The sequence below is a fragment of the Staurois parvus genome, unplaced genomic scaffold (assembly GCF_062004578.1).
Source record: "Staurois parvus isolate SC_StPar_1 unplaced genomic scaffold, SC_StPar_1.0 ptg000029l, whole genome shotgun sequence".
In the NCBI taxonomy this organism is placed as follows: Eukaryota; Metazoa; Chordata; class Amphibia; order Anura; family Ranidae; genus Staurois; species Staurois parvus.
The window spans coordinates 10,722,434-10,747,050 of NW_028317825.1; the positions used below are offsets into that span (position 1 = coordinate 10,722,434).

The 24,617-nt window shown below is 40.0% G+C and overlaps 1 protein-coding gene across 1 annotated transcript in view; it reads left to right on the forward strand.

Annotated features, from left to right (window-relative positions):
* TLCD2 (TLC domain containing 2) overlaps positions 1-23,115 on the forward strand; it is a 62,333-nt gene extending 39,218 nt beyond the window's left edge. Inside the window, exon 4 of the mRNA XM_089657847.1 lies at positions 13,408-23,115. Within this exon, the coding sequence (XP_089513973.1) occupies positions 13,408-13,785 (378 nt within the window). The 3' untranslated portion in view covers positions 13,786-23,115. The remainder of the gene's footprint in view (positions 1-13,407) is intronic.
* The last annotated feature ends 1,502 nt before the right edge of the window (positions 23,116-24,617 follow it).

Consider the following 24,617-nt stretch of genomic DNA (forward strand, 5'->3'; position numbering starts at 1 on the left):
ACCTGGCTATTGCTAATCTTGCTGTTAGGAATATTTCAGTTAATTTCCTGTGAGGCTTGAGTATATCCATGATGGCTTTACTCAGTAGGGACTCTAAAGGTGATTTTGTTAGGTTTCTTTGAGTTAGCGAGTTTATTGGATTTCTACATCATGATCCAAAATCTTACTACTTTCTTTATCATACATCATGGGACACAGAGCAGATTATTCATAACTACGTGGGTTATATGCCACCTATAGGTGAATGGACACTGGCTGACCAATCAGAGAGGAGGTCCTCCCCTATTTAACCCCTCCTACACAGGAAGTACTTCAGTTTTTTTTTTTTTTTGCAAAAGTGTCTGTAAGGTGGATGGTCACTGAAAGTGTTGCTTGTGCTCCTGGAGCATATCTAAGGTTTGGTATGGTTCCTTCAAGAATCATGGACTTTAATCAGATCCATTTGGAAAGCTGTGAGCCAAAATGGATGGTACTCGAGCCTCGCTGGATAAGGAGAAGAATCTTCGGGGTTTTGCCTGTAATGCAGCCTTACGGCGCTGGACATCGCGTTTATGGAACCCTGTGCAGTTTTAAATCTGACCAAGGCACTTTCCAGTGGAGTGCTATAGGGGTCCGAGGCAGCGGCCTCTCAATATGGGGACCGGGTCCTTGAAGGTCTGTGTGACAATGCCCACAATGATGGGTGAAGGTTGGTACCTGGCGGAAGTCAGGGACCTGCAGCGGGACTGCAGGTCAAATTTGGTGCGGAAAGGAGAGGCATTGTTTGTTTTGGCAAAGTGCTCACAGCATTTTAGCCTGGGACATACTTTCCTGTTCTTTCTGTTGGGGCCACTAGAGAGAGAATTTTGGTCCCTAGGAATGCGGTTGGCCATCAGCTATGGGCCACAAGCATGGCGGAGTGTGTATGCATTCAGTAGGTGTAAGCACGCATGTGCAGTAGCAACCGGAAATGGAAGTCGGACATATTTATCAGGAGACCTGGGCACACGTGGGGGGCTGCTGCTGCTGCCACTGAGGGATTCCTGTAGCTGGGACACAGTGCAGGCTATTCAGTGGGGCACGTGAGTATTCTCCTGAGGGGGAAGGAGGGTTGGCCAGTCAGTCAGGAGCCACCTTTGGTGGCCCATAAGGTCAGCAATTTGCATTGAATGTTTTCTTCAGCACGTTACTTGTATAGCTGTATCTTGCGGTCTGTGTTTACTATTGGAGGTACACAGGTTTTTGCGCCATCTGAAGTAATGTCTTTCAGAAAGCGGAGTGGGGGAGGCACAGCAGGAAAGGGTACTAATGTGCAACCGCCAGGTCCTGAACCTATCCAAATGTCTGCTGTAATATCCTCTCTTCAGAGGCCAGAAGCGATTGGGCAATCTGAGCCACTATATTTAGAGTGCCTTGAAAAAGTATTCATACCCCTTGACATTTTCCACCTTTTGTCATGTTACAATCAGATAGATCAAGTGGCACATAATTGTGAAGTGGAAGGAAAGTGATAAATGGTTTTCGAAATTTTTTACCAATATCTGAAAAGTGTGGTGTGTATTTGTATTCAGCCCTCCTGAGTCAATACTTTGTAGAACCACCTTTAATTGCAATTACAGCTGCGAGTCTTTTTGGGTATGTTTCTACAAGCTTTGCACATCTAGAGAGTGAACTTTTTGCCCATTCTTCTCTGCAAAATAGCTCAAGCTCTGTCAGATTGGATGGAGCGTCTGTGAACTGCAATTATCAAGTCTTGCCACAGATTCTCAATTGGATTTAGATCTGGACTTTGACTGGGCCATTCTAACACATGAATATACTTTAATCTAAACCATTCCATTGTAGCTCTGGCTGTATGTTTAGGGTCGTTGTCCTGCTGAAAGGTGAACCTCTGCCTGAGTCTCAAGTCTTTTGCAGACTGTAACAGGTTTTCTTCTAAGAGTGCCCTGTATTTGACTCCATCCATCTTCCCATCAACACTGATGTGCAGTGTTAACTTTCCGCCACACATAGCATTTTGCTTTTAGTCAAAAAGCTCAATTTTGGTCTCATCTGACCAGAGCACCTCCTTTCACATGTTTGCTGTATCTCCCACATGGCTTCTCACAAACTGCAAACCGAACTTCTTATGGCTTTCTTTCAACAATGGCTTTCTTCTTGCTACTCTTCCATAAAGGCCACATTTATGGAGTGCACGACTAATAGTTATGTGGACAGATTCTCCTACCTGAGCTGTGGATCTGCAGCTCCTCCAGTTACCATGGGCCTCTTGGCTGCTTCTCTGATTAATGCTCTCCTTGCCCGATTTGTCAAAGCTTGGAATATCTTTTTATAACCTAACCCTGCTTTAAACTTTTCCACAACTTTATACCTGAGCTGTCTGGTGTGTTCATTGGTCTTCATGATGCTGTTTGTTCACTAATATTCTCTAACAAACCTATGAGGGCTTCACAAAACAGCTGTATTTATACTGTGATTAAATTACACACAGGTGGACTCAATTTACTAAATAGGTGACTTCTGAAGGCAATTGGTTCCACTAGATATTAGTTAGGGGTATCAGAGTAAAGGGGGCTGAATATAAATGCATGCCACACTTTTCAGATTTTTTTTTTTTGTAAAAAATTTTGAAAACCATTTATCATTTTCCTTCCACTTCACAATTATGTACCACTTTATTTTGGTCTATCACATAAAATCCCAATAAAATACATTTACGTTTTTGGTTGTAACATGACAAAATGTGGAAAATTTCAAGGGGTAGGAATACTTTTTCAAGGCACTGTATCTGGCATTTTGGATACTATTGGGGCATCTGCCTCGGCATATGTAATCAAGGATGATCTCCCTTCAGCTTTAGCAGGTTAAGAGAATAACATTGCAGGGATGATTGCATTGGGGACTAAGAAGCAGGGGAGATCCCCCTCACTAGAACCACCAATCCTGGAGCAGGAATGGGTGGAACCTGAGGATGAGGAAGAGCTGGAGGAAGGTCAGACAGTAGAGTCTCTGTCTGAGGGGTCACAGCCTGAGGAGAAGCAGGTGGTCTCTGCCTCCTAATCTCAGAGGTTATTAGTCCAGGACCTCCCTGATATGGTAAGATCAGGATTCGGACTACCTCCGGTAGAAACCTCTGAGATTACTTATTCCTCTCTGCTCTTTGAAGCCTCCACAGAATACTCATGCCTTTCCAGTGCATCCTCTTCTGGAGCAAATTATGTATGCTGACTGGGATCACCCAGACAGGGTTTTTTTTCCACCAAAGAGGTTTTCTTTTTTGTACCCCATGGAAGAGAAGTTTGTTAAGAAATTGAGTATGCCTGTAGTAGATGTAGCTGTTTCATCCCTGAATAAGTCTTTAACATGCCCTATGGATAATGTCCAAGTCTTCAAGGATCCAGTGAATAAGAAACTGGAGTCTCTCCTTAAGGCCTCCTTCTCCCTGGTAGGTTCTGCCGCACAACCAGCAGTGGCAGCTATTGGCATTTGCCAGAGTCTTTCTGACTGTGTGAAATGACTGCTTTTAAGACCATCGGTGCAGGGGGAATACTTGGCCAAGGATTTTGGAGGATGTTCCATGTGCTTTATGTTTTGCGGTTGATGCTCTTAAGGATTCAATTCAATAAATTTCTCGCTTGGCCCTCTTGTCAGTACACATGCGCAAGGTTTTGTGGCTAAAGAGTTGGTCATGAGAACTGTCATGCAAAAAATTATTGGTAGATTTTTCTCTTTCATGGAGAGTGGCTGTTTGGGGAAGATTTGGAAAAATATATCCAAAAGATTTCAGGGGGAAAGAGTTCTTTTCTACCCTTTGAAAGGAGATCCAAGTGCCCTTCTTTTAAAGTGTCGGGGCTTCGGTTGCTGGCCCCTCATCTATCAGGCAGTCGTTTTGCCACACACAGGTCCCAGCCTCCAGGGGTAGAACTCAGAATCAAAACCCAAGGAGGCCCTGTGTGCAAAAGACATCCCAGGCAGATCCAAAGTCCACCTCCTTATGAAGGGGTGCCCCCGCTTGTTCGGGTGGGGGAAGGCTTTTGGATTTTATTGCTGCCTGGAGGGCTCTAATCCAAGACAAGTGGGTTATTTCCACGGTTTCTCTGGGGTACAGACTAGAATTTCGGGTCTTTCCCCCTCCCCGGTTTCTAAAATCAAATGTACCGATTAATCCACAGAAGAGAAGAGCTTTATTACAGGCACTTGATCACCTATTGTCTCGGGATGATCACTGAGGTTCCAGCAGACGAAAGGTTTCAGGGGTTTTTATTGAAACCTGTTCACAGTCCCAAAGCCAAATGCATATGTAAGGCCCAATGTGAACCTCAAGGGGCTAAATCAGTTTCTAAATCTCCAGTCTTTTCAAATGTATTTGGTTCGATCAGTAGTGGCCTTTTTATAGGAAAGAGATTTTTTAGCGTCCATAGACATCAAAGGCGCATACCTACATGTGCCGATATTCATTCTTCACAAAAGATTTCTTCAATTTGCAGTAGGGGCTCAGTATTTCCAGTTCATAGCACTACCATTTTGGGCTGGCCACGGCTCCCAGAGTTTTCACAAAAAGTCTTGCTCTGGCATAGGGACTGCTCAGAACTTGGGGGGTATTGGTCATATGTTATCTAGGTGATCTGTTGCTCAGAGGTCAGTCGGTGCCAGAAGCAAGATGTGGTCCTTACAATGCTGATCCTGGAACAGCTGGGGTGGGTACTCAACTTCAAGAAGTCGGCCCTGGAGCCAGTACAGAGCTTGGAGTATTTGGGAATGGTCCTAGACACGGTTCAGGAAAAGGTATTTCTTAAAAGCTCCCAAAAAACCTCTGTCCTCTTAAAAAGGTATTTCTGCCTCCAGGGAAATGTTGCACCCTGAGGAACGAGGTTTGCAGTTTAAAAGCCAAGAGGTATCCTTCAATTCGCCTTTATATGAGATTGCTGTGGAAGATGGTGTCCTCGCTCGAGGCTATTCCCTATAACCAATTCCACTCCAGACCGCTGCAAAGGAACATTCTGACTGGAACAAGAATGTTCTGGCCCTGGATTACTGTATGTCTCTCTCCAGAGGTACTGGTGGTTGATGACTAACAATTTGGAGAGAGGGAGATCCTTTCGGCCAGTGGTGTGGAAATTGGTAACCAATGATACCAGCCTCTCAGGTTGAGGGGCTGTCAAGGAGGAGGCCACAGTTCAGGAAACGTGGCTTCCATGGGAAAGAGTTCTACCCAACAATGTCCTGAAACTTCAGGCAGTGAGGCTGGCTCTGAGGTATTGGACATCCAGGCTTCAGGGTTGGCCTGTAAGGATTCAGTCCAACAATGCCACAGCAGTGGCATACATCAACCACCAGCATGGTACCAGGACTTGAGGGGCTCAGGAGGAGGTGAATTACATTCTGACCTGGGCAGAGAAATATGTTCCAAGTTTGTCAACGGTGTTCATTAGGGGGGTGGAAAATTGTCAGACGGATTATCTCAGTCGCTGGCAGTTGATTCCAGGGGAATGGGCTTTGCATCCCGAGGTTTTCAAAGGAATCTGCCAGCCATGGGGTTGCTCGGATATAAATCTATTGGCATCCAGGTTCAACAACAAGGTCGGTCTTTTTGTGTCCAGGGTGAGGGATCCTCGCGCATCAGGGGTAGGGAGGGACCCTTATCCGAGCACGCAGCCCAGCAGGTCAGGAAAAGGGGGGGGGGTGAGCGAGCGCCCCCCCTCCCTGAACCATACCAGGTCACATGCCCTCAACATGGGGGGGTGCTTTGGATTAGGGGAGCTCCCCCCCCAAAACACCTTGCCCCCATGTTGATTGGAAGACGGGCCTCTTCCACACAACCCTGGACTGTGGTTGAGGGGGTCTGCAGGCGGGGGGCTTATCAGAATCTGGGGCCCCCAGATCGTGCCCCCCCCACGTGAGTGAGTATGGGGTACATGGTACCGCTACCTATTCACAAAGAAAAGCTGTAGTGTGAAAAAAGATAGGAGTCATTCTTTGACAAGTCCTTTAACAAAAGAATGTCCCCCGAAGTAGATCCAATGTCAATCATGATGTCTGCCACCGCACATGCTCGCTCGCCCTCCCCTTTCCTGACCTGCCGAGCTGCATGCTCGGATAAGGGTCTGGTATGGATTTTGGGGGGGAACCCCATGCCATTTTTTTTTAAACTATGGCGTGGGGCTTCCCCTCAAAATCCATACCAGACCCGAAGACCTTGGTATGGATGGGAGGGGGGACCCCACACCATTTTTTTAAATAATTTTTTAATTGCTGGAAATTCTTGCTTTTATATTCAGCTGTCAGTGGGAATCCCGCTGACAGCTGAAACATGATGCATGCTTTTCACTACTAAAATACTGCATGACTTGATAAAATCATGCAGTATTTTTTTTTTAATTTAAATATTTATTAGTTTTTCATGTTATTACAAAAAATCCATAAAAGGAAACACAACACATATACATGTTCATTACATTTCTATTTTTCCCCTTCTAAAAACTCTTTTCTTTCCCGCCCCTCCCCAGCCCTTTCCCACCCCCCTTTCGCCTCCCTCCCCTCTGCAAGCTCTCCCCCACTCTAATCTCTCGTGGCCTAATAACTATAGGTAAAGTCCTAGTTTATATTTTTCTGTATTTCTCTTTCAATCCTGATTTTTCCCATTTTTCCCATCTCATATAGTATACTCCCATCCTATCTTCCTGCATATGGTAACATTTTTCCATTCTACTAATCTGGTTTACTCTATTGATCCAGTCTTCCTCCTTCGGCATCTCTGTCTTCTGCCAAAACTTGGGTATTAAACCCTTTGCAGCGTTTAAATAATACCATACGCCTGATTCTTTGTATTTGTTTACTGATGTCTCAACATTATGTAGGAGACACATCGTTGGGTCTAACCCTATGTCAATTCCAGTTATTATTTCAATCAATTTAACTATTGTCTTCCAAAAAGTTTGAATTTTTGGACATTCCCACCATATGTGAAACACCGTGCCCATCCCCCCAAATCCTCTCCAACACATTTTTGAATTTTCCCCACACATCTTGTGCTCAATACTCTGTGTAATATGCCGTCGTGTCAAACACTTATAATTAATCTCCACCTCTCTCATACTAGCGTTCTCGTGTATCAATCTAAATATCTCTTTCTGTTTATCCTCATCTAACACCACTTCCATGTCTCTTTCCCATTTCATTATAAAAGTTAACTTTGTGTTTAATTCTGTGAGTATTCTATAGATTTTAGCCATACCGTGTTTCCCATCCCTACGTGTTTCTAACAACCTTTCAAACATATTCCACTCCTCTTTTAATCTCAGGGGTTTTGGGAGATTTCTAATGAAACATTTTAATTGATGGTATTTCCACTCATCTATTCTAGTAAAAATATCTCCCTTCTTCTCTTTTAAGTCTTTAAATGGTCTCAATTCCCCCTCCACCAGAACGTCTTTTAGTTGGATATCTTCCTTTTTAAACCATCTCCCTGATATCTCATCCTTTCCTGGGGGGAAATACTCAGTGTTTGCAAGAGGCATTAATATAGAATTGAATTCCCATTTCATATTTTTGTGTAAATTATCCCATACTCTTAAAACGTTTAAAGTGTAGATACTTGTGCTCTCTTTAATTCTTCTATAATGTGCTGGAACCCATATCATCTTACTCAAACTAATTCCACTAAGTTCATTTTCAATTTCTACCCAACTTTTCCCCTTATGGTTAAATGTCCAATCATAAATTCTTGCTAAGATTACTTCTTTATAGTATCTCCTGACATCAGGCAGTCCCATTCCCCCTTTCTCTTTAGTCCTACTTAATGTTTCGTATGATATTCTTGGTTTTTTATTCCTCCATATATATCTTGTTAACATTTTTTTTATTATTTTAAATGGTTTGATTGGAACCATTTGAAATCTATACAGTATTTTAGGTATAATTACCATTTTAACTAGGTTTATATGTCCTATCCATGATGGATTTCCTCCTTCTAATGTTTTTAATTCTTCCTTGATCTCATTTATCAAAGAAATATAGTTTAATCTATATAAATGCTTATATGAGACAGTAAGTTTTATTCCTAGGTATTTTATATCTCTTTCTCTCCATATAAAGGGGAATTCCCTTTGTAGCTTTTCTTTTTCGCTCTTTGATATATTAATATTCAGAATCTCTGTTTTTGTTGGATTAATTTTTAGGTTTGATAGTTCACCATACTCCTTCAGGATCTTCATTATATTTGGTAATGTTATTCGGGGGTTGTCCACATAAAACAATAGGTCGTCCGCAAAGGCCGCTACTTTATGTTCTATATTTTCTATCTGAATTCCCTTTACCGCACCACTATTCCTTATAACAGGGGTTCCAATGACAACAGGGGTTCCAATGACAAAACATACAACAAAGGGGACAATGGGCAGCCCTGTCTTGTTTCATTAGACATCCCAATGGTTTCCGACCTCTCCCCATTTACCGTAATGATTGCGGTGGCCTCCCTATATAATTTGCCTATCCACTCACGCATTCTCTCTCCAATCCCCAGCACTTCTAAGTTGTCCTTCATAAAGCCCCAGTCCACTCTATCAAACGCTTTCTCTGCATCAATTGATAAGAGCACCACCGGGGCTTTCCCTTTTCTACTTTTCTGGATAAGCAACAGAGTTCTCAGCCCGTTATCTCTACCCTCTCTCCCTGGGACAAAACCCACCTGGTCTCCATGAATCCATTCAGGCATTAGATCTTTCAACCTATTTGCTAAAACATTTGCGTACAACTTGGTATCAGTGTTCAATAATGAAATTGGTCTATAGCTGGAGCACTGAGAAGGATCTTTTCCCTCCTTGTGAATAAGTACCACATGGGCCTGAAGAGATTCTCTCCTCATCTCCATCCCACCTCCCAGAGCGTTCATATACTTCTTCAGCTTAGGTAACAATAATTCACTATATTTTTTATAGTACTTAACTGTGTAACCATCTGGTCCTGTGCTTTTTCCATCCCCTGTACTTTTTAATGCTGCTTTTATTTCTTCCTGGGAAATTTCTACATCCAAGGAGTTCAATTGTGCCTCACTTAGCTTTGGTAATCCCGTGTTTTTTAAGTATATCATCCTTTTTTCCTTGATATCCTCTCCCATTTCTTTTGGAGCACCTTGGGGGCTAATATTATACAGCTTTCTATAATACTCCATGAACACTTTAATAATCTCTTTGTTTGAGCGGACCAACTCCCTCTTAGGGCTTTTTATCTTTTCTATATAATTCCTATTTTTTTTTTTATTCAGAGCTCTCATTAAGTATTTTCCTGGTCTATCTCCCCATCTATATCTCTCATTTAAGACTTTGTTATATACTCTTCTCCTCTCCTCTTCCATCAACTTCTCTAGCTCGTCTTTTTTATCCATTAACTTCTGTCTTGTTTCTTTTGTTATTTTCTTCTTATGTATCTGCTCCAAGACCAGGATTTCTTTTAGAAGCCCACTAACCCTCTCTCTTCTTTCTTTTTTCTTCCTTATTCCCATCGCAATCAGGATTCCTCTTATATATACCTTATGGCTCTCCCATACTGTAGCTGTCGATACTTCCTCTGTCTCATTCTCCTTAAAATATACCTTGATCTCTTCCCCTATCTTCTGAGCTATTTCCTCATCCTGGAGAAGGGCCTCATTCAACCTCCATCCTAAACCTCCCGTCCACCGTCTTCCTCATCCCATTTTCATTACTACAGGGGCATGATCCGAGAATGTTCTTGTCTCTATTTCTATTTTGATCAACAGTTCAATGAGTTGATGGTCTATTAAGATATAATCCAGTCTCGAGTATGTCTCATGTACATTAGAGAAGAAGGTATAGTCTCTGTCTTTCATATGCATTATTCTCCAAGTATCCACAAGTTGGTAATCGTATATCGCTTTTTTCAAAGCTCTCAGAGACCTACCCCCCTCTCTCTGCACAGAAGAGGTTACATCCTTTTGTGGGTCCATACAGAAATTTAAATCTCCTGCTACTATCAGACGCCCTTTTTTAAAATCTATCAATTTTTTCAACAGACCCTTCAAATAGATCTCCGGCTTCTTGTTGGGGCAATATATATTGGCCAATGTACACTTGATTCCCTGTAGTTTACCTTTCAAAAACAGGAATCTCCCCTCCGGGTCGGTCTTTCTATCCTCCAGCTCAAATCTCATATTCTTTGCCAATCCTATTGCCACCCCTTTTGCTCTTTTAATTGGAGAGTCAGCATAATACCATGTTGGGTAGTATCTAGATTTTAATTTCACGTTTGACTCTATCTCGAAATGTGTCTCCTGTAAAAACACCACTGACGTTGCCCTGTGATGTAACTCTTTAAACAACTTAAATCTTTTCCCAGGACAATTCAACCCATTCACATTATACGTTATAAACTGTATTTCTTCCATACTTCTTAATTCTGTCTATCTTTCCCCTACTTCGTCCCCTCCTATTAAGTCCTACTATCGTGCAGAGTATTAGCCCAGCAGCCCCTCCCCCTCCTCCCTCCCACCCAACCCCCATCTCCCCCCCCCTCCCCCCCCCCTCACCCTCTCTTATTTTTCCTCTACCCATTTTTAGGCTTAAAAACTGCCTACAAATCATTTGTGGATCTATTTCCACCATTGATTTGAAACTTTGGGCGTAAGCTCTGCCCATGTATGGCTCGCCCCTCCTCCGACCTCCCCAGATCCCCTCTCTCTGTTGTCTTCACTTCCCCCCTCAACCGGAGCTCCAGAGGGGTTTCCACTTCAACAGAGGTGGGGCAATGGGGGGTGCGAGAGAGAGAGAACAAAAAAAAAAAACACAATTTTTTACTTAATTCTCCCTCCTTTCTCTCTCCACCCCCGGGTCCCCCCTCCCTCTCCCCCCGACCCGCTGCCAGTCCTCTTTTCTTATATCTTCTGTATCTCCTTTTTCTTCTTCTTCCCACCCAGCTATCTCCATTCTTTGCAAGTCCAGTCTATCACAAAAATCTCTCATTTCCTCCTGGAATCTCAAATAAGCTGTAACACCATTTTTCCAGCCAATTAGAGATGCAAAGGTACCCCATCTATACTGCACATTCTGTTTTCTCATTTGCTCCAACAGGGGTCTCAGGAATCTCCTTCTCCTTAGGGTCTCTGGTGTTAAGTCCGCATAAATTTGGATAGTTAAGTCTCCATACTTAATTAATGATTTTCCTTTCATCTTCTTCCATATCTCATCTTTGACCCCCAATTTTTGGAACTGCACAAATGTATCTCTTGGTCTTGCCTTCTCAGTAGCTTGTTTGAACTTTCCTATTCTGAACACTCCATCTAGTTTGATCCTGTCTGTTTCAGGTCTGTCTCTTATGGAGTTTAAAATTTTAATGACTAGTTCATACAGTATTTCCCCTTTTGCAGACTCTGGAGTTCCTCGTACTCTAAGGTTACACCTTCTTTCTTTATTCTCTTGAACTTCCATCCAATAGAGCAGTTTTTTTCTGAGTATTCTCCAAGTGGGTTATTTTTTTCCTTAGATTATCTATGGTTTGGGCCTGGGTTTTAACTTTCTCCTCTGTTTCTTCCACTCTCGTTAGCAGGTGCCCTAAATCATTTCGAATAGCTGTCATTTCGTGTTTTATCGTTTTCTCCAAACTTTGAAACATTTGTATCATCTCCTTCTTATTTGGAACTTGTAGTTCACCGTCAATTTTTTCCATGCCATCCGCAATTTGTTGGCTACAGCTGCTATTCATACCCAGTGATAATCTAGGACTATTTCCTGAGCTAGTGACCATTTCCCCTTTTGCATTTGCGCCTTGGGCCTTTTCTGGCGTAATGTTTCCATGTGATGTAAATTTCTTTATCGTGCCTGTTTGGGACCCTTTGAGCCCTGCTCCCTTAGGACCTTTATTCTTCATATCCTCAGTATATCTATTTTCTTCTATATTCTCAAGATGGGGTTATACCACTCCTTTATAATTTGTGAACCCGACAGGTTTGCTATTTTTTTTTTTTTTCTTATATTTTGCTCTCCTGGGACACCTGGGCCTCTTCTCTTCTTCTCTTCTTAACCCAGGGAATCCTCCCCTCCCCTCCTTCACCCCTTAAATCATGCAGTATTTTAACCTCCTTGGCGGTATTCCCGAGTGTAGCTCGGGGTAACATTTCAGTACCAAAAGCGGTAACCCCGAGCTACACTTGGGAATACCATGCGGCGCTGCTCCGGCATGTGTTCTTCACTTACCTTACCCTGCGCTCCCACGATGTGTCCCCTGCAGCGTCCCCGGCCATCTCCTCCGGCCGATGCCGGCATCCGGCTTCTGTGTCCTGTCCCTGTGACGTCGGGACGTACGGGCGCCGCCGCCGCCGGCGGCGGGAAATTTAAAAATTTTAAAAAATGTAATTTTTTTTTTTTTTCATTTTACACAGTAAAACATTGCTGTTTCAACCTATTTCACATACATATTGTCCCTAGTGCTTTGTCCTGTGCCCTGCCTGCATTTTGTCTGTTCTTTCTGCCTGGAAACTGAGAAATGTCCATGGCGTCCAAAAAGTGTCCCTTTAGGTCAAAAGCGGTTTAGATCAGCTAGAGAACAGCGATAGTAAATCAGAACCACTTACAGAATTGAGTGATAATGATTCGTGGGGGAAATTCGTCATCAGAAACTGAAAACGATTTTGCGACTGAGCTCTGCAATTTGCGAACTTGGCGCTATATTTCACATTTCAGTGTTTTTGGTTTGATTATATTATTGAATTAAATTTTTTATTATTTTTATATTATTTTTATGATTATTTATTAAATTATAATTTATGATTTTGTGTTTCAAATTTTATCATACCCGGGATGTTTACTAGACTCTTGTTCGGACAGATTTCAGTGAGTTTTTCCTAAAAATTACAGCCTACAATAAAAAAAATACATATTTCCATGCAAAAAAATGGTACCGCTTTCAGCACCAAAAATCTGAAATAATCATACCGCCAGGGAGGTTAATAGTCTTTTTTAGTGGATTCAAATTGTTTTTGTTTTTTTTTTTTTAAATGCTATGCGGTATCCTACTGCTTACTCGGGTGCGGTAGGATACCGCTTAGTGAATTGTGCCCTGGATATGGACCAGTCAAGAAACGCTTCTAAACACAAACGCTTGTAAACGCGGTTAACCGTATTTATAAGTGTTTGCCATTTGAAATGCTGGTAAAATCTACTCCTGAGCGCAATTTTGCTGCATTCAAAAAAACAACTGTAAACTCAACTGCAGCTGCAGTGTACATGAGCCCTAATAGCAGCCACAGCTAACACTTCTGCTTCCTGAAGGGTAATATATTGAATAAGGGATCTTGGGGGATTACTGAGAAAAGGGGATATATATATATTTTTTTTTACCTTGTTCGTAAAAACGTGCAGTTTAATGGTTGTGTTTTTTCATTATGGTTTTGCTCATTAGATCTTATTTTTTCTCTTCTAGGTTATCATTTGTTTTGGGATATCCTTACTCCTACATCGGTATGTAGGTTTTGCTGTGGTGGCCTTGCTGGTGGAAATTAACTCCATTTTCCTACATCTGAGACAGATTCTTCTCATGGCCAACAAGCTGAAAACCACTCTCTATCGGCTTAACAGCTTACTGAACCTGGGCACATATGTAATCTTCAGAATAAGCACTTTGGCATGGATGACAAGGTGGTTGGTACTAAACCGAGAGAACATTCCTCTTCTCATCTATACTATTGGTAGTGTTGGAATGGCCATTATGACTGTGATGAACATTGTACTTTTCTACCGACTCCTTCGAAGTGATTTTCTGAAGTCAACCCGTGACTTGCCAAGTGAGAAGGATAAATAAGTCTTTTATAAGACTGAGCCTAATTATCAAAATTCAGAGAGGCATTTGGACCAATTCAACCTCCTGCAAGATGACACTTGTTGTGAGCCATACATTTTTTCAGTGCTGTGAACAGTTTCCTCCAGTACCCATGCAACTCGACTGCATTCTAGGCTCTGAGAGAACCCAATGGCTAGTAGGTTTTTTTAAGGAATAAGCTCTCCGGTCAAATTGTTATTCATTCAGTAGGTAAGCACTTAGTGGGGCCTTTGCAACTTGTGTTCCAGCATTCGTCATATTAATGCTTCCAATGGTTTTATACAGGATTGCTCAGCCACCAATATATTTGGCAGTAATGCTAATGATATAACTACAATGATCAGTCATTTGTTCGAGGCTTATGAAAATTTAATTTTGTGGATGGGAAATATGACCAATCACATCCTTTTAGTATACATATTTAAATGCTTGTGATGGTATTGATACTCTGCTGTGAAAGTAAGGATAGATCTCCTGCAGCATGTGCTTTCTACTGCTTTGAAAAATTATATATTGCACTTGCAGACACACACAGGTCGTAGGCCCTTTTTGTCTATAGTGCAACCATCAATTTGTGGGATTAATCAGTTGACAATAGAGTCTGCCCTAATGAATAGATATAAAAAATACATAAATAAAAATGTCTGTCTCTCCCATGAAAAAATGTTTAGAAAAATATGTTTGGGCACTATAAAGATTTTTCCACTTTCAGATACAGCAGACTCATGTTCTTTTTTGTGTAGTAAAAAGAACAGTCCCATCCCTCTCACACATAACTCTAGCAATTTCACATTTCATTTGCAAGACAAAACTGATATTGCAGATCATCAAATATAAGGATATCCAATGAGAGTTACCATATAACAATAAATAGCTTTAAAAAGTATGGCTATTGCTCATGAGGCACTTATGAGAGTTTGGCCCCTTTGCTCCGATTTACTGCACAGAGAGGAGCCTGAAATTTAGTGAGTGGAAAATTCTTTACTTACAGAATTATATTGCTTAGTGATGTCAAGAACTGAAACAATATATTACCTTTTCTTCTAGAGGGTATAGTACGAAGGCAGGTAAGGCTGTTTTGTATTGTTAGATTTTTTTTGTTGCTGTAGCAATGCATTCCGTGGTATCTGGCTACTGTTAAATCCACATATTTTACATATAGGTTTACCATATGTGAAGCACTTATGCAAATTTGATTTAGATTCTACCTCTTTGTTATGGTGCTATAAATTTTGGCTTCCTCTTAACTGATCAGCTAAGAGGGTACATAACTTTAGCAAGTTTTTCCTCTCTGAAACATTTGCTGTCCTACATGCCAAAGGTATGTTATTTTCCTTTCACATGACTACCTCACAAGCTCTTCTCAGAGGTCTCTAGGAATGTCTGGTGCTTTGCATTTTACTGAAATGTTTTTTCCATTGGAAAGGAAATAAAAAATCAGACAGCCATTTCTAGTCTTCTAACAATTACTCTGATATGTGATATGACTTTAGAACTGAAGTCCCACCTGGGTGTCTCTCTGCTACAATTACATATGAGAGTTAGACAGGGGAATCCACCGGTCAAACTCTAAAATTGCAAAGCATCATGGCTTCTGCAGTATGTACTGCTGTGAGGGGCACCATGTTCGCTTGTAGGTTGGTGGTAAAAACATGGACCAACTACTTGTTTTTACTACCACCTGGTAGCATGTGAGAGAGGAATCTGTTCGCATCTCTGTATGGCTCCCATAACTTAGTACTGCTGAGTAGTGCTGAGGATGTGTGTTCTGTGAAAGAATTGAATTTGGTAACAGCTGACCTTTTGAAGGCAACCAAAAGATTTTTCATCAAAATGGTGTGCAGCCCACTTTTTACAGTTAAATTGATCATTTAGATCTCCCCACCATAGTTCCTGGATTTGATCTATCCTACCTTGGAATCTTACCCCTCCAGTTACAAGGGTATTCTTACTCTGCATAGAATAAAATAAGCTAATATGTAGTAGGAGTCCCTTTATAATAGCGGTAGTAGATAACCTGGGAACACACAGATATTACCAGTGAACAAATGGGTGATTTCTTACCAGCATCTACTTTGAGGGGTATATTTACAAATAGTGAATGATTCATCAAACATTCAATGTTGGTGAATCAATCGCTTTCATTTAAAACCTGCAGCAGGAAGATTCACCTGCAGTGAATGTTTTGTAAATGTCAGATTACCTGCTATACATATGACCCTAACTGTAATTCTAAAAAATGCTAATTTTAATATTAAAAATACCTTTTTAGAATCTCCTGCAGGTAGTATTTTTTAAAATGTGTTCAACTGTGCACATGGTGGAAGCTCAACTTCAGACATTTTTAAAATGTATGTATATATTGCAGCTTGTCACAAGTGCACCAATACCACTACAATCTTCTATTGCACCTTGCCAGTTCTTAGATGTGATGGCAGTATTTGTTTCTTTTTTAGGCTTTTTCCCTTTATAATGACCTAGTGATCTGCCAGTAAGTCTGTTATTTTTCAACTTCCTTTAACAGACCAAGCTTTCCAGTAAAAGTGTCATAGGGTTAAGACAAACCATTTAACATAAACAGGGGTGCTTACAATGCTCAGCTTTAATGCATTGTAAAAAAAGTTTTATCGCAAAAGATGAAAAAACTCTTGCTGGCTTGTATGGCTTTAATTTGTTAGTCAAGTCCATCTAAATCTGCTAGTACATGTAAGATTACTTTCTCCCCAGACCTACAAAGTGGCTGACCAAGGGGTCTGTTGCTCTTCCATCTCCAGAGTGGAGACTTCTGAAGACAAGAAGTGTCGTACTGACTTGATCACAGGTGAAAATAAAGAAAAAATTGCCCTTTAGTTTCATCTGTTGATCCTGCCAGTAAGTGTCAGCTTCCTTTAACACATCAAGCAGTTCAGAAAGGGTCAGTTATACAGGGCTAAACCATGATATTTAACACTGACAGTGGTGCTTACAATGGTCAGATTTTAATCTTGTATGCAAAACCTTTATCCCAAAAGGGAAAAAAAACTGTTGCTTTAACTGCTTAAAAAGTGTAGCCACCCCAAAACAAAAAGTGTGTTACTGGCTTCATCATCAGGTAAAAATAACCATTTTCTGACCAGACCATGTAGCTTTACTGCTACAGGGTGGCCGCTCTGTGCAAAATCACGTGTATATACTTGAATCTTTTCCAGGTAGGGGGTGCACGCACATGCCTACCTGTGCTGCCATTGGCTTCCCTGCATATCAATCACTGGGTCCTGGCAAGCAATTCATGTTATATGTAAACAACACAGATATCTCTCCTGTTTGCGGGCATGTGCCACTTTTTATCTCCATTCAAAGCAGCAAATAAAAACCAGCACATCCCCTAGTAAAACACCACACAGTGCACACACAATAACAGTCCCTGGCACACAGTTAACCCTTTGATCGCCCAGATGTTAACCCCTTCCTGCCCAGTGTCATTAGTACAGTGACCGTGATTGTTATTAGGACTGATCACTGTATTTGTGTCACTGGAGATGTCAGTGGCAGTTAGTCAGTTCCCACCCAGTATCAGTTAGTGTCAGAATGCCTGCTATACTATCTCCCACCTATGAGTCGCTGCTCGCTGTCATTACTAGTATTAAGAGAAAAAAAAAAATTGCAGTATTGTAGATGCTAAAATTTTCACACAAACCAATTAATATACACTTTTATTGGGATTTTTTTTTTACCAAAGACATGTAGCATGTTACATTTTGGCCTAAATTTATGAAGAAATTTATTTTTTTATTTTTTTATTGGATGTTTTATAGCAAAAAGTAAAAAAAAAATTTTTTTATTTTTTATTATTTTGGTCTTTTGTCATTTATAGAAAACCCAGTGATGATCAAATATCACCAAAAGAAAGCTCTATTTGTGTGAAAAAAAATTATATATATATTTCATTTGTGTACAGTGTTGCATTACTGCACAACTGTCAGTTAAAGTAGCGCAGCGCTGTATAGAAAAAAAAATGGCCTTGTTGGATTGGTAAGGGTATTTGTTTATTTAAAAAGCTATATGTGCAATGCTTGTATGCTGCAACAAACAAGTTTAGCAGTGCAAAGAGCAAGTATAATATACAAAAGCTTTCAGTTTATGTTTGACTAAACTGACCTCTGTAAATTATTTAATGAATGTGACATCTGTAAACTGAAATCTTTAGCATATGACCCTGGCTCTTTGCGCTGGTATATTTTAATAAGTCCATGTGACCGGTGATCACTCAGTGTGCTTTTAATTTATATTCTCTAAATATTAGGACTGATTTATAGTTGATCTGGTGATAGAAGAGTACTAATACTTATTTGACCTGCAGCAGGCACCTACATATCCCTTTATGCCATAGAGTTTCCCTCTTCAGCATCCCTGGACCACTACATCCTGAATCAGTTTGGCATTCAAATGTTGACGCAGCTTCCTGGACTGAGAAAGTGTCCTGTGCCCTCCAACAGGATGCTGAGGAAAATGAACCTGATGTGTAGGCACCGGCAGTAGCTCAGGCGGTAATTTCCACTTCAGGTTCCCAAAAAAGTGCATACAAAAATAAGAGTGACGTTCTTACAGGAATTAAAATGCTGCAGTGATTTATATTACTTATAGTTTTGTTTTCTGGTAAATGTACTGATGTCATACTGTATGTCATATGTCATACATACTGTATGTCATATACTGTATGTCATATGTCATACATACAGTATGTCATACATACTGTTGCTATGTGACAACATTCTAATACAATAGTTCTCACTCTATGGAAACAAGCAGTTGGTGCTCTCTTTGTGAAACTGCAAAACTGCAAATACACCACCTTTATCTCTCTTCAACTAGGATATAAATGTCGAAAAATGTATGTATTGGGTTTAGCGCTACAATACACCTCCCACACAAAAAAAACAGTAATCGTGTCAAACCAATAATGCAATGATAATGAATATATGTAAACCTTACCACATGTGCACTTTCTTTCTACGTACTACAAAATCCCTCCCCTTGTTTCATAATAAACATTTAAAATCCAATGTAATCATAATACATAATCCAAAGAAGTTCATGACATTAAAAGTCCATTTAGAAAAGCGTTCAACAAAAGTTCCTATTAAAAGTGCTTGTGCAGAGAAAGTGCTTGCTATTTACATGTTTAGTGCTCATGGGCACACATACCTCCCCTCCTTTATTATGACACAAGGGGGATGGATTTTGTAGTACATAGTAGGATAGCATGCACCTGTGGTAATTATAAGCACTTTATTGAGGAGTAATATTACTCACAAGGGTTTACATATGTTTATTATCATTGCATTATTGGTTTGACACATGATTAATGATTTATGTGGGAGGTGTATTGTAGCACCGCACCCAATACATACATTATGTGACAACATTGAATTGTATCTAAGCAACTCCCAACTTTTGCTATTCATTTGTAAGCCAGCTAGGTGTGCATTGTTTACTTCTGATAAGCACTCTGTCCATTACTAGCACTATATTTTACCCTGCATTATGATGTACAGTTTGGCAAAAGAAAAAGTTATATAGGCAATGTATAGGGAAGCAACAAGGCTATCGTATTTAGGCTAACTATTGATGAATCATTCATACACCCAGAGAAAAGTGGTTAACTTTCCAGTACAGAAATGTTATTCAGTTAAAACATTTTTTTTTACTTCTCTTGTAAGTTTAAGTGCCATAAATTAACGCACAAAGCTTGGAACAACAACAAATTTCTAGTTAGCCCTATGTTTTCTAAATGAAGAGCTATATACTTCTTTACATTTTTCAGGACATGCACAAGTAACAAAACTTGCTTCCCAGGATTTCAGAGTCCCTCATGGGGAACATACAGAGACTCCAGAAGAATTCATCACTAGGCTTAAGAGCAAGGTCATTTTGGGTAGATGCATGCAGACATTTCAAAGCGTGCCAAAGCACTCCATTCCTTTTTCAGCATCCCTATAGGTGTACACATCATAACTTGTTTTACTAATGGTAGTGGAATTCATCAAAATAGTTACTTCTACTTAATAAAAGGTCCCCATGTCAGTGAGGGACTCGGATCCTGTCATACATGTAGCATTGTCAAGCTAGGATTAAAGTATGTGTGCCCTCTGCCAATGGGTGCACCCAGTTCCACTGTCAGCAATGAGAGGAATGTAGGTGTGTAGTGAAACTAAGGGGTCTTTTTATGTGTTTGTTTTTAAAGGGTAAGTTCACCTTCTGTAACATGTTACACCCATGTTATGAATGGACTGCCCTTTGTGACAGGTAGCGGGGGATCTTCTCCTCCCTGCTAGCAGTCACAGTTTAAAAAAAACACGGCAGTGTGGTGTTCCACCTGCCTGGCTGCATCATTCATTCACGTTGTTCTGTAAATGAATGATCCTTTGCGGCTATCTGCTTGTAGTTCTCAATGATCTACCACGGCGCTGCAGAGCGCCGTGGTAGTTCATTGAATCTTCGTGTCAGTATATCTGCTTGCCCGTACCTCCTGTACAGGCAAGCAGATATGCTGACATCTCTGCAGGAGACCTGCATGACACCAGCGATCTGCTGATCGCTGGTGCAATGCTTTAGAGCCCCCACAAACAAAAAATAATAAATACTAATTTTTTTTACCTGCAAACAAATGTGCATTTATTATTTTTTGTAAAAATTAACTTAACCCTTAATGAAGCCTGAAAGATGTTTTATCATGTAAGTATAACAAAAGGCAAAACTTTTCTCCTGATCACCAATGTCACGGTGAATGAAAGTGAGGGTCAAGTGGTTGAGTGACCACTAGATCAGGAAAAGTGAAATCATCCATTAGCAAAAATAAAAAGACAGTTTTTATTTTATTTGTTTTAACAAATGCATACTTGAAGGCTGAACACCTTATTCTGTGCATTGTAGTTACAAACATGTAATGATAAATATCTTTTGAATGTTGAAAAATGTAAAAGAGTTTTCAAAAGTATTACAAACCTTTTAGGCTCCATGCACACTGGGCGGTTTAATAACGCTGGTAACGTTGGCTGTGTAAAGTCATGTTAAAAACGTGTTTTTCAGCATTTTTGTTTTAGCGTTTAGCACCTTTTTTTGCGTTTACGTTTTTCAGGGGTTATTTTATACCAAAAAAAAATTTTTGTAACAAAAAAAAGTCCAAAACATTGGTTTGCAGCAATTTACCACGTTTTGCAGCGTTAGAGCATTTTACAGCTAAAAAAACTCCTCTAGAAACCCACTAGTCCTGGAGGTATTTTTCAACCAAAAAATGTCCCTGCCAAAAAACATTGATTACAGTCTGTGTACATGGACACATAGGATAACATGCTGGGGAGTTTACTGGCTGTAGAAAAATACGTCAAAATCCAAAAACAGCAGCTGTAAAAACATCCAGTGTGCATGAGGACTTAGTCTGAATTCATATGTGAGGCTCTTAATGGCCTTCTCAAAATGTGACTGTGCTAGCTTTCAGAACACTGAGAGTCCTTTTGTCAGGCATTTTCCTCCTGATATTACAGAAAATTCAGGATATAATAATCACTGAGGGTGTATGGGAAAAAAAAAACAAATTAAGGCTGTCTCTATACATCTGTATGCAGTATGGCTCTAGTATTTACAGACTGTAACTTTTGAATAGATTAGTTTTATAATTCGTTACTGTCACGATTGCACGATCGCCACCCTCAACATGCGACAATCGCACGACCGCGGCGTCAGATCCCAGACCTTCTCACCAAACTCGTGACCAAAAGACCGGCCGATCTAAAACCGCTATGTGACGCGCGTAACAAGACCACACCCAGCTGCACCCTACACAGCGATTTTCCAGCTAATGGACTACAATCGGTGCCGGCAGTCTGAATGCGCTTGTTACTGGGTCGGGTTAATTACGCAACTAACCCTCTACTGCCACCACCACTTTTTGTTGTACAGAAAAAGGGGAAACTCTTTATCAATTAATACACTATAATGATTGAAATAATGGTCGGTATAACGCAGTCCGAAGGCCAGTTATACAGAGATTAAAACAAACATTAGCGTCTCTTCAAAGGTAGCAGTTCGTGAATTACAAGTAAGCACTTAGAAACAGTTTAACACTTTCAGAAAGAAAGATTTATTACTAAAAGAGTCAAACAGGTGCAATAAAATATTTACAAAGAAGATGTAACTAAGATATATATATATATATATATATATATATATATGCATAGAAAACAGCACAGCACAGCAAAGAGATAACAGGGAGAAGTTAAAGGGTTAAGTTACTTGCCATTTAAGCCTTTGATGTAAGCAGATCCCAGTTGTAGAGCGAAAGGGTCTTTGATCTCCCTTGTTACGATGGGAAAATTAGGAGATCTCTTTAGCTTAACTTTTTAGGCTTGCCAGCTTATCTTTTAAAGTCCCCCAGCAGGGGGGGTGGCTCTGAGTAACTGGCCAATACCCTGTTTTGGGCAGGATCGTCGGATGGACTCTGCATTAAAACTGACAGCTTCATAATCCATGATATGAAACGTAGGTGACAGCTGACCTGAGGAATGTTCATTTAACTTCTGTCACCTGGCTGGTAGGGTTTATGAGGTTCCAACTTTTTAAAAGTCTGGGGGAAAAACTACCTTATCTTGGTTAGGAGGTGTGAGTTTACACAGGCCTTGGGACAAGCAGGCTCTGGCTCCATGGGGGGCTTTGTAGCTCTGGGCCCCCTGCTGCTCCAGCCTGCCAGCAACTTTTAACACACACACATCTGTCCCTGTGCCTCTCAGGAAGGGAGGGGGGTAGGGAATAAAGGATTGAGGATTACTTCTAATAAAAAAAAAAGGGGGACGCCGCGTCCATCTCTGATGAGCAAGTTTGCTACAGTTACCACATAAAAAAGTATATCTCTGGAAAATCACTTTTTTTGCTATTGCACTATAAGATTGTAATATATATTTGATAGCCTGCTCAGGCTCTAAATGAGATGACCCCTTTGCTCTGTTCTACTTTTTTAATTCAATAGCTTTCAGTGGTAAGTTTAATTTTTGATACTTGCTCTGTTCTTTCACCACAGAGACTGCCACTACCAGTCATGGTCAATTACCCTATGATTTCACAAAGCCATTTTTACTTGCAGGCAGCTATATTGCTATTTGTCTCTTTTAAAAAAAGTTAAAAAAAAACTCATGCGGTTGTGAGCAGTGTTCTAAATATGGATCAAATAAATTATTAATTGTACTGTAATTTTAATAAATAATTTTGGCAATTTGTTTTATAATATTTGAATATCTTTTTACATTTTTTAATTTTCTGCATATTAAATATGTGATTGAATTGCTTTGTTCTTTTTTTCTTGTGCAATGTTATATATTAGTCACTTAAATTGTATGACTGTTAAATATAAAATCCTTACAATGAAATGGTCTCTATTTTATTTTCAGCTGACATAATGGCTTTTGTTGGTATAACAAAAAAAAAAGGAAAAGTTCCTGAGCAGCAAAAGGGGTCTGTTATTGCCAGCCCCTCGCTGAAGATGTATGTGAAGGTTCTCATTAATCCAGGTCATGGTATAGCTAATAGTAATTAATCACATTCAATTCAACAGTGTTCTGTAATGTTGAAGACATTTCGTTGCTTACAAAGCCACATCTCTCTCTGAAGATGTTAGCTGTCTGGCTAGCTAGTCTAACAATCAACTGGTTTCAAAAAGGTGCAGGTGAGTATGCATATATTTGTAAAGTCAAACATCCTTATTTTTGTAACTGTATGGTAGAAAAACTACACTTGGTGCTCAAAATGAAAGAAAAAACTAAATCAAAAATCCCACAGCTACAGACACAAACAATATATAATACCAGTGCTGAACCAAAATAAAAAATAATACAAATGTTGCTCCGTTTTACTAAATTAGATGTTTCTTCATTGTACTGTATGTATCCCAATACAAAGGATCATCATATCATCAAAAATAAATGTAATATGTGTACCAACATCATAAATCCAAGTAAAATTGACAAAAATACAATTCAGAGGGTGGCACTAATTTCATCGTGACACAAAACATAAAAAATACCAATTAATAAATCAATAAACATAAATCCTGATGGAAGTCCTCCTGTATGCAAATGTCCAAATAAAACAATTATCTGTAAGGGGGTTCCACCACCATTACAAATCCTGCCATAGGTTTCCACTTGTGAATAACAATAAGCAGTCCTGTGAATTCAACACCACCACCAATTGCAGCCTCTTACCGAGATTATAGGTAATCTTATAAAAGCATATTATCAGTAATCATCCATCCACAGTCTTGGAACAATATAGGATATCGCAGCAACAGGTTGTTCAATTGTATTCAGGAACACCAGAATACTTGAGCTGGGATTCACTATTTGTACTAGGGCTGTAACTAAGGATTATTTTCATAATCGATTAGTTGGACGATTATTGTTTTGATTAATCAGATAAAAACCTCAAAAAATGTTTGGTGTATAATTTAGTAAATACGTAAGTTTAAAAAGACAATTTATTCTCGATTATCTATATGCAGTGGTAAATGTAAATAACCAGCTACATGGTTGAGGAACAAACTATCTAATCCACGCTGAGAATAACAGTAGAGATATATAGTGTTATAGGTTGAATCTGGTACATATCATTAGATTCAGAGCTCAAAATTTTTATTTAAAAAAAGAAAACATTAAGAAAGTCCTAAAACACTATTTTGCCGATTTTCAGACAGGACTATAATATAATATTATGTATGAGAGACTCCCTTGTCATAGGCAGGTAGCTTGATACAAGCTACCTGCACCTGCTGTCACTTACTGTATGCT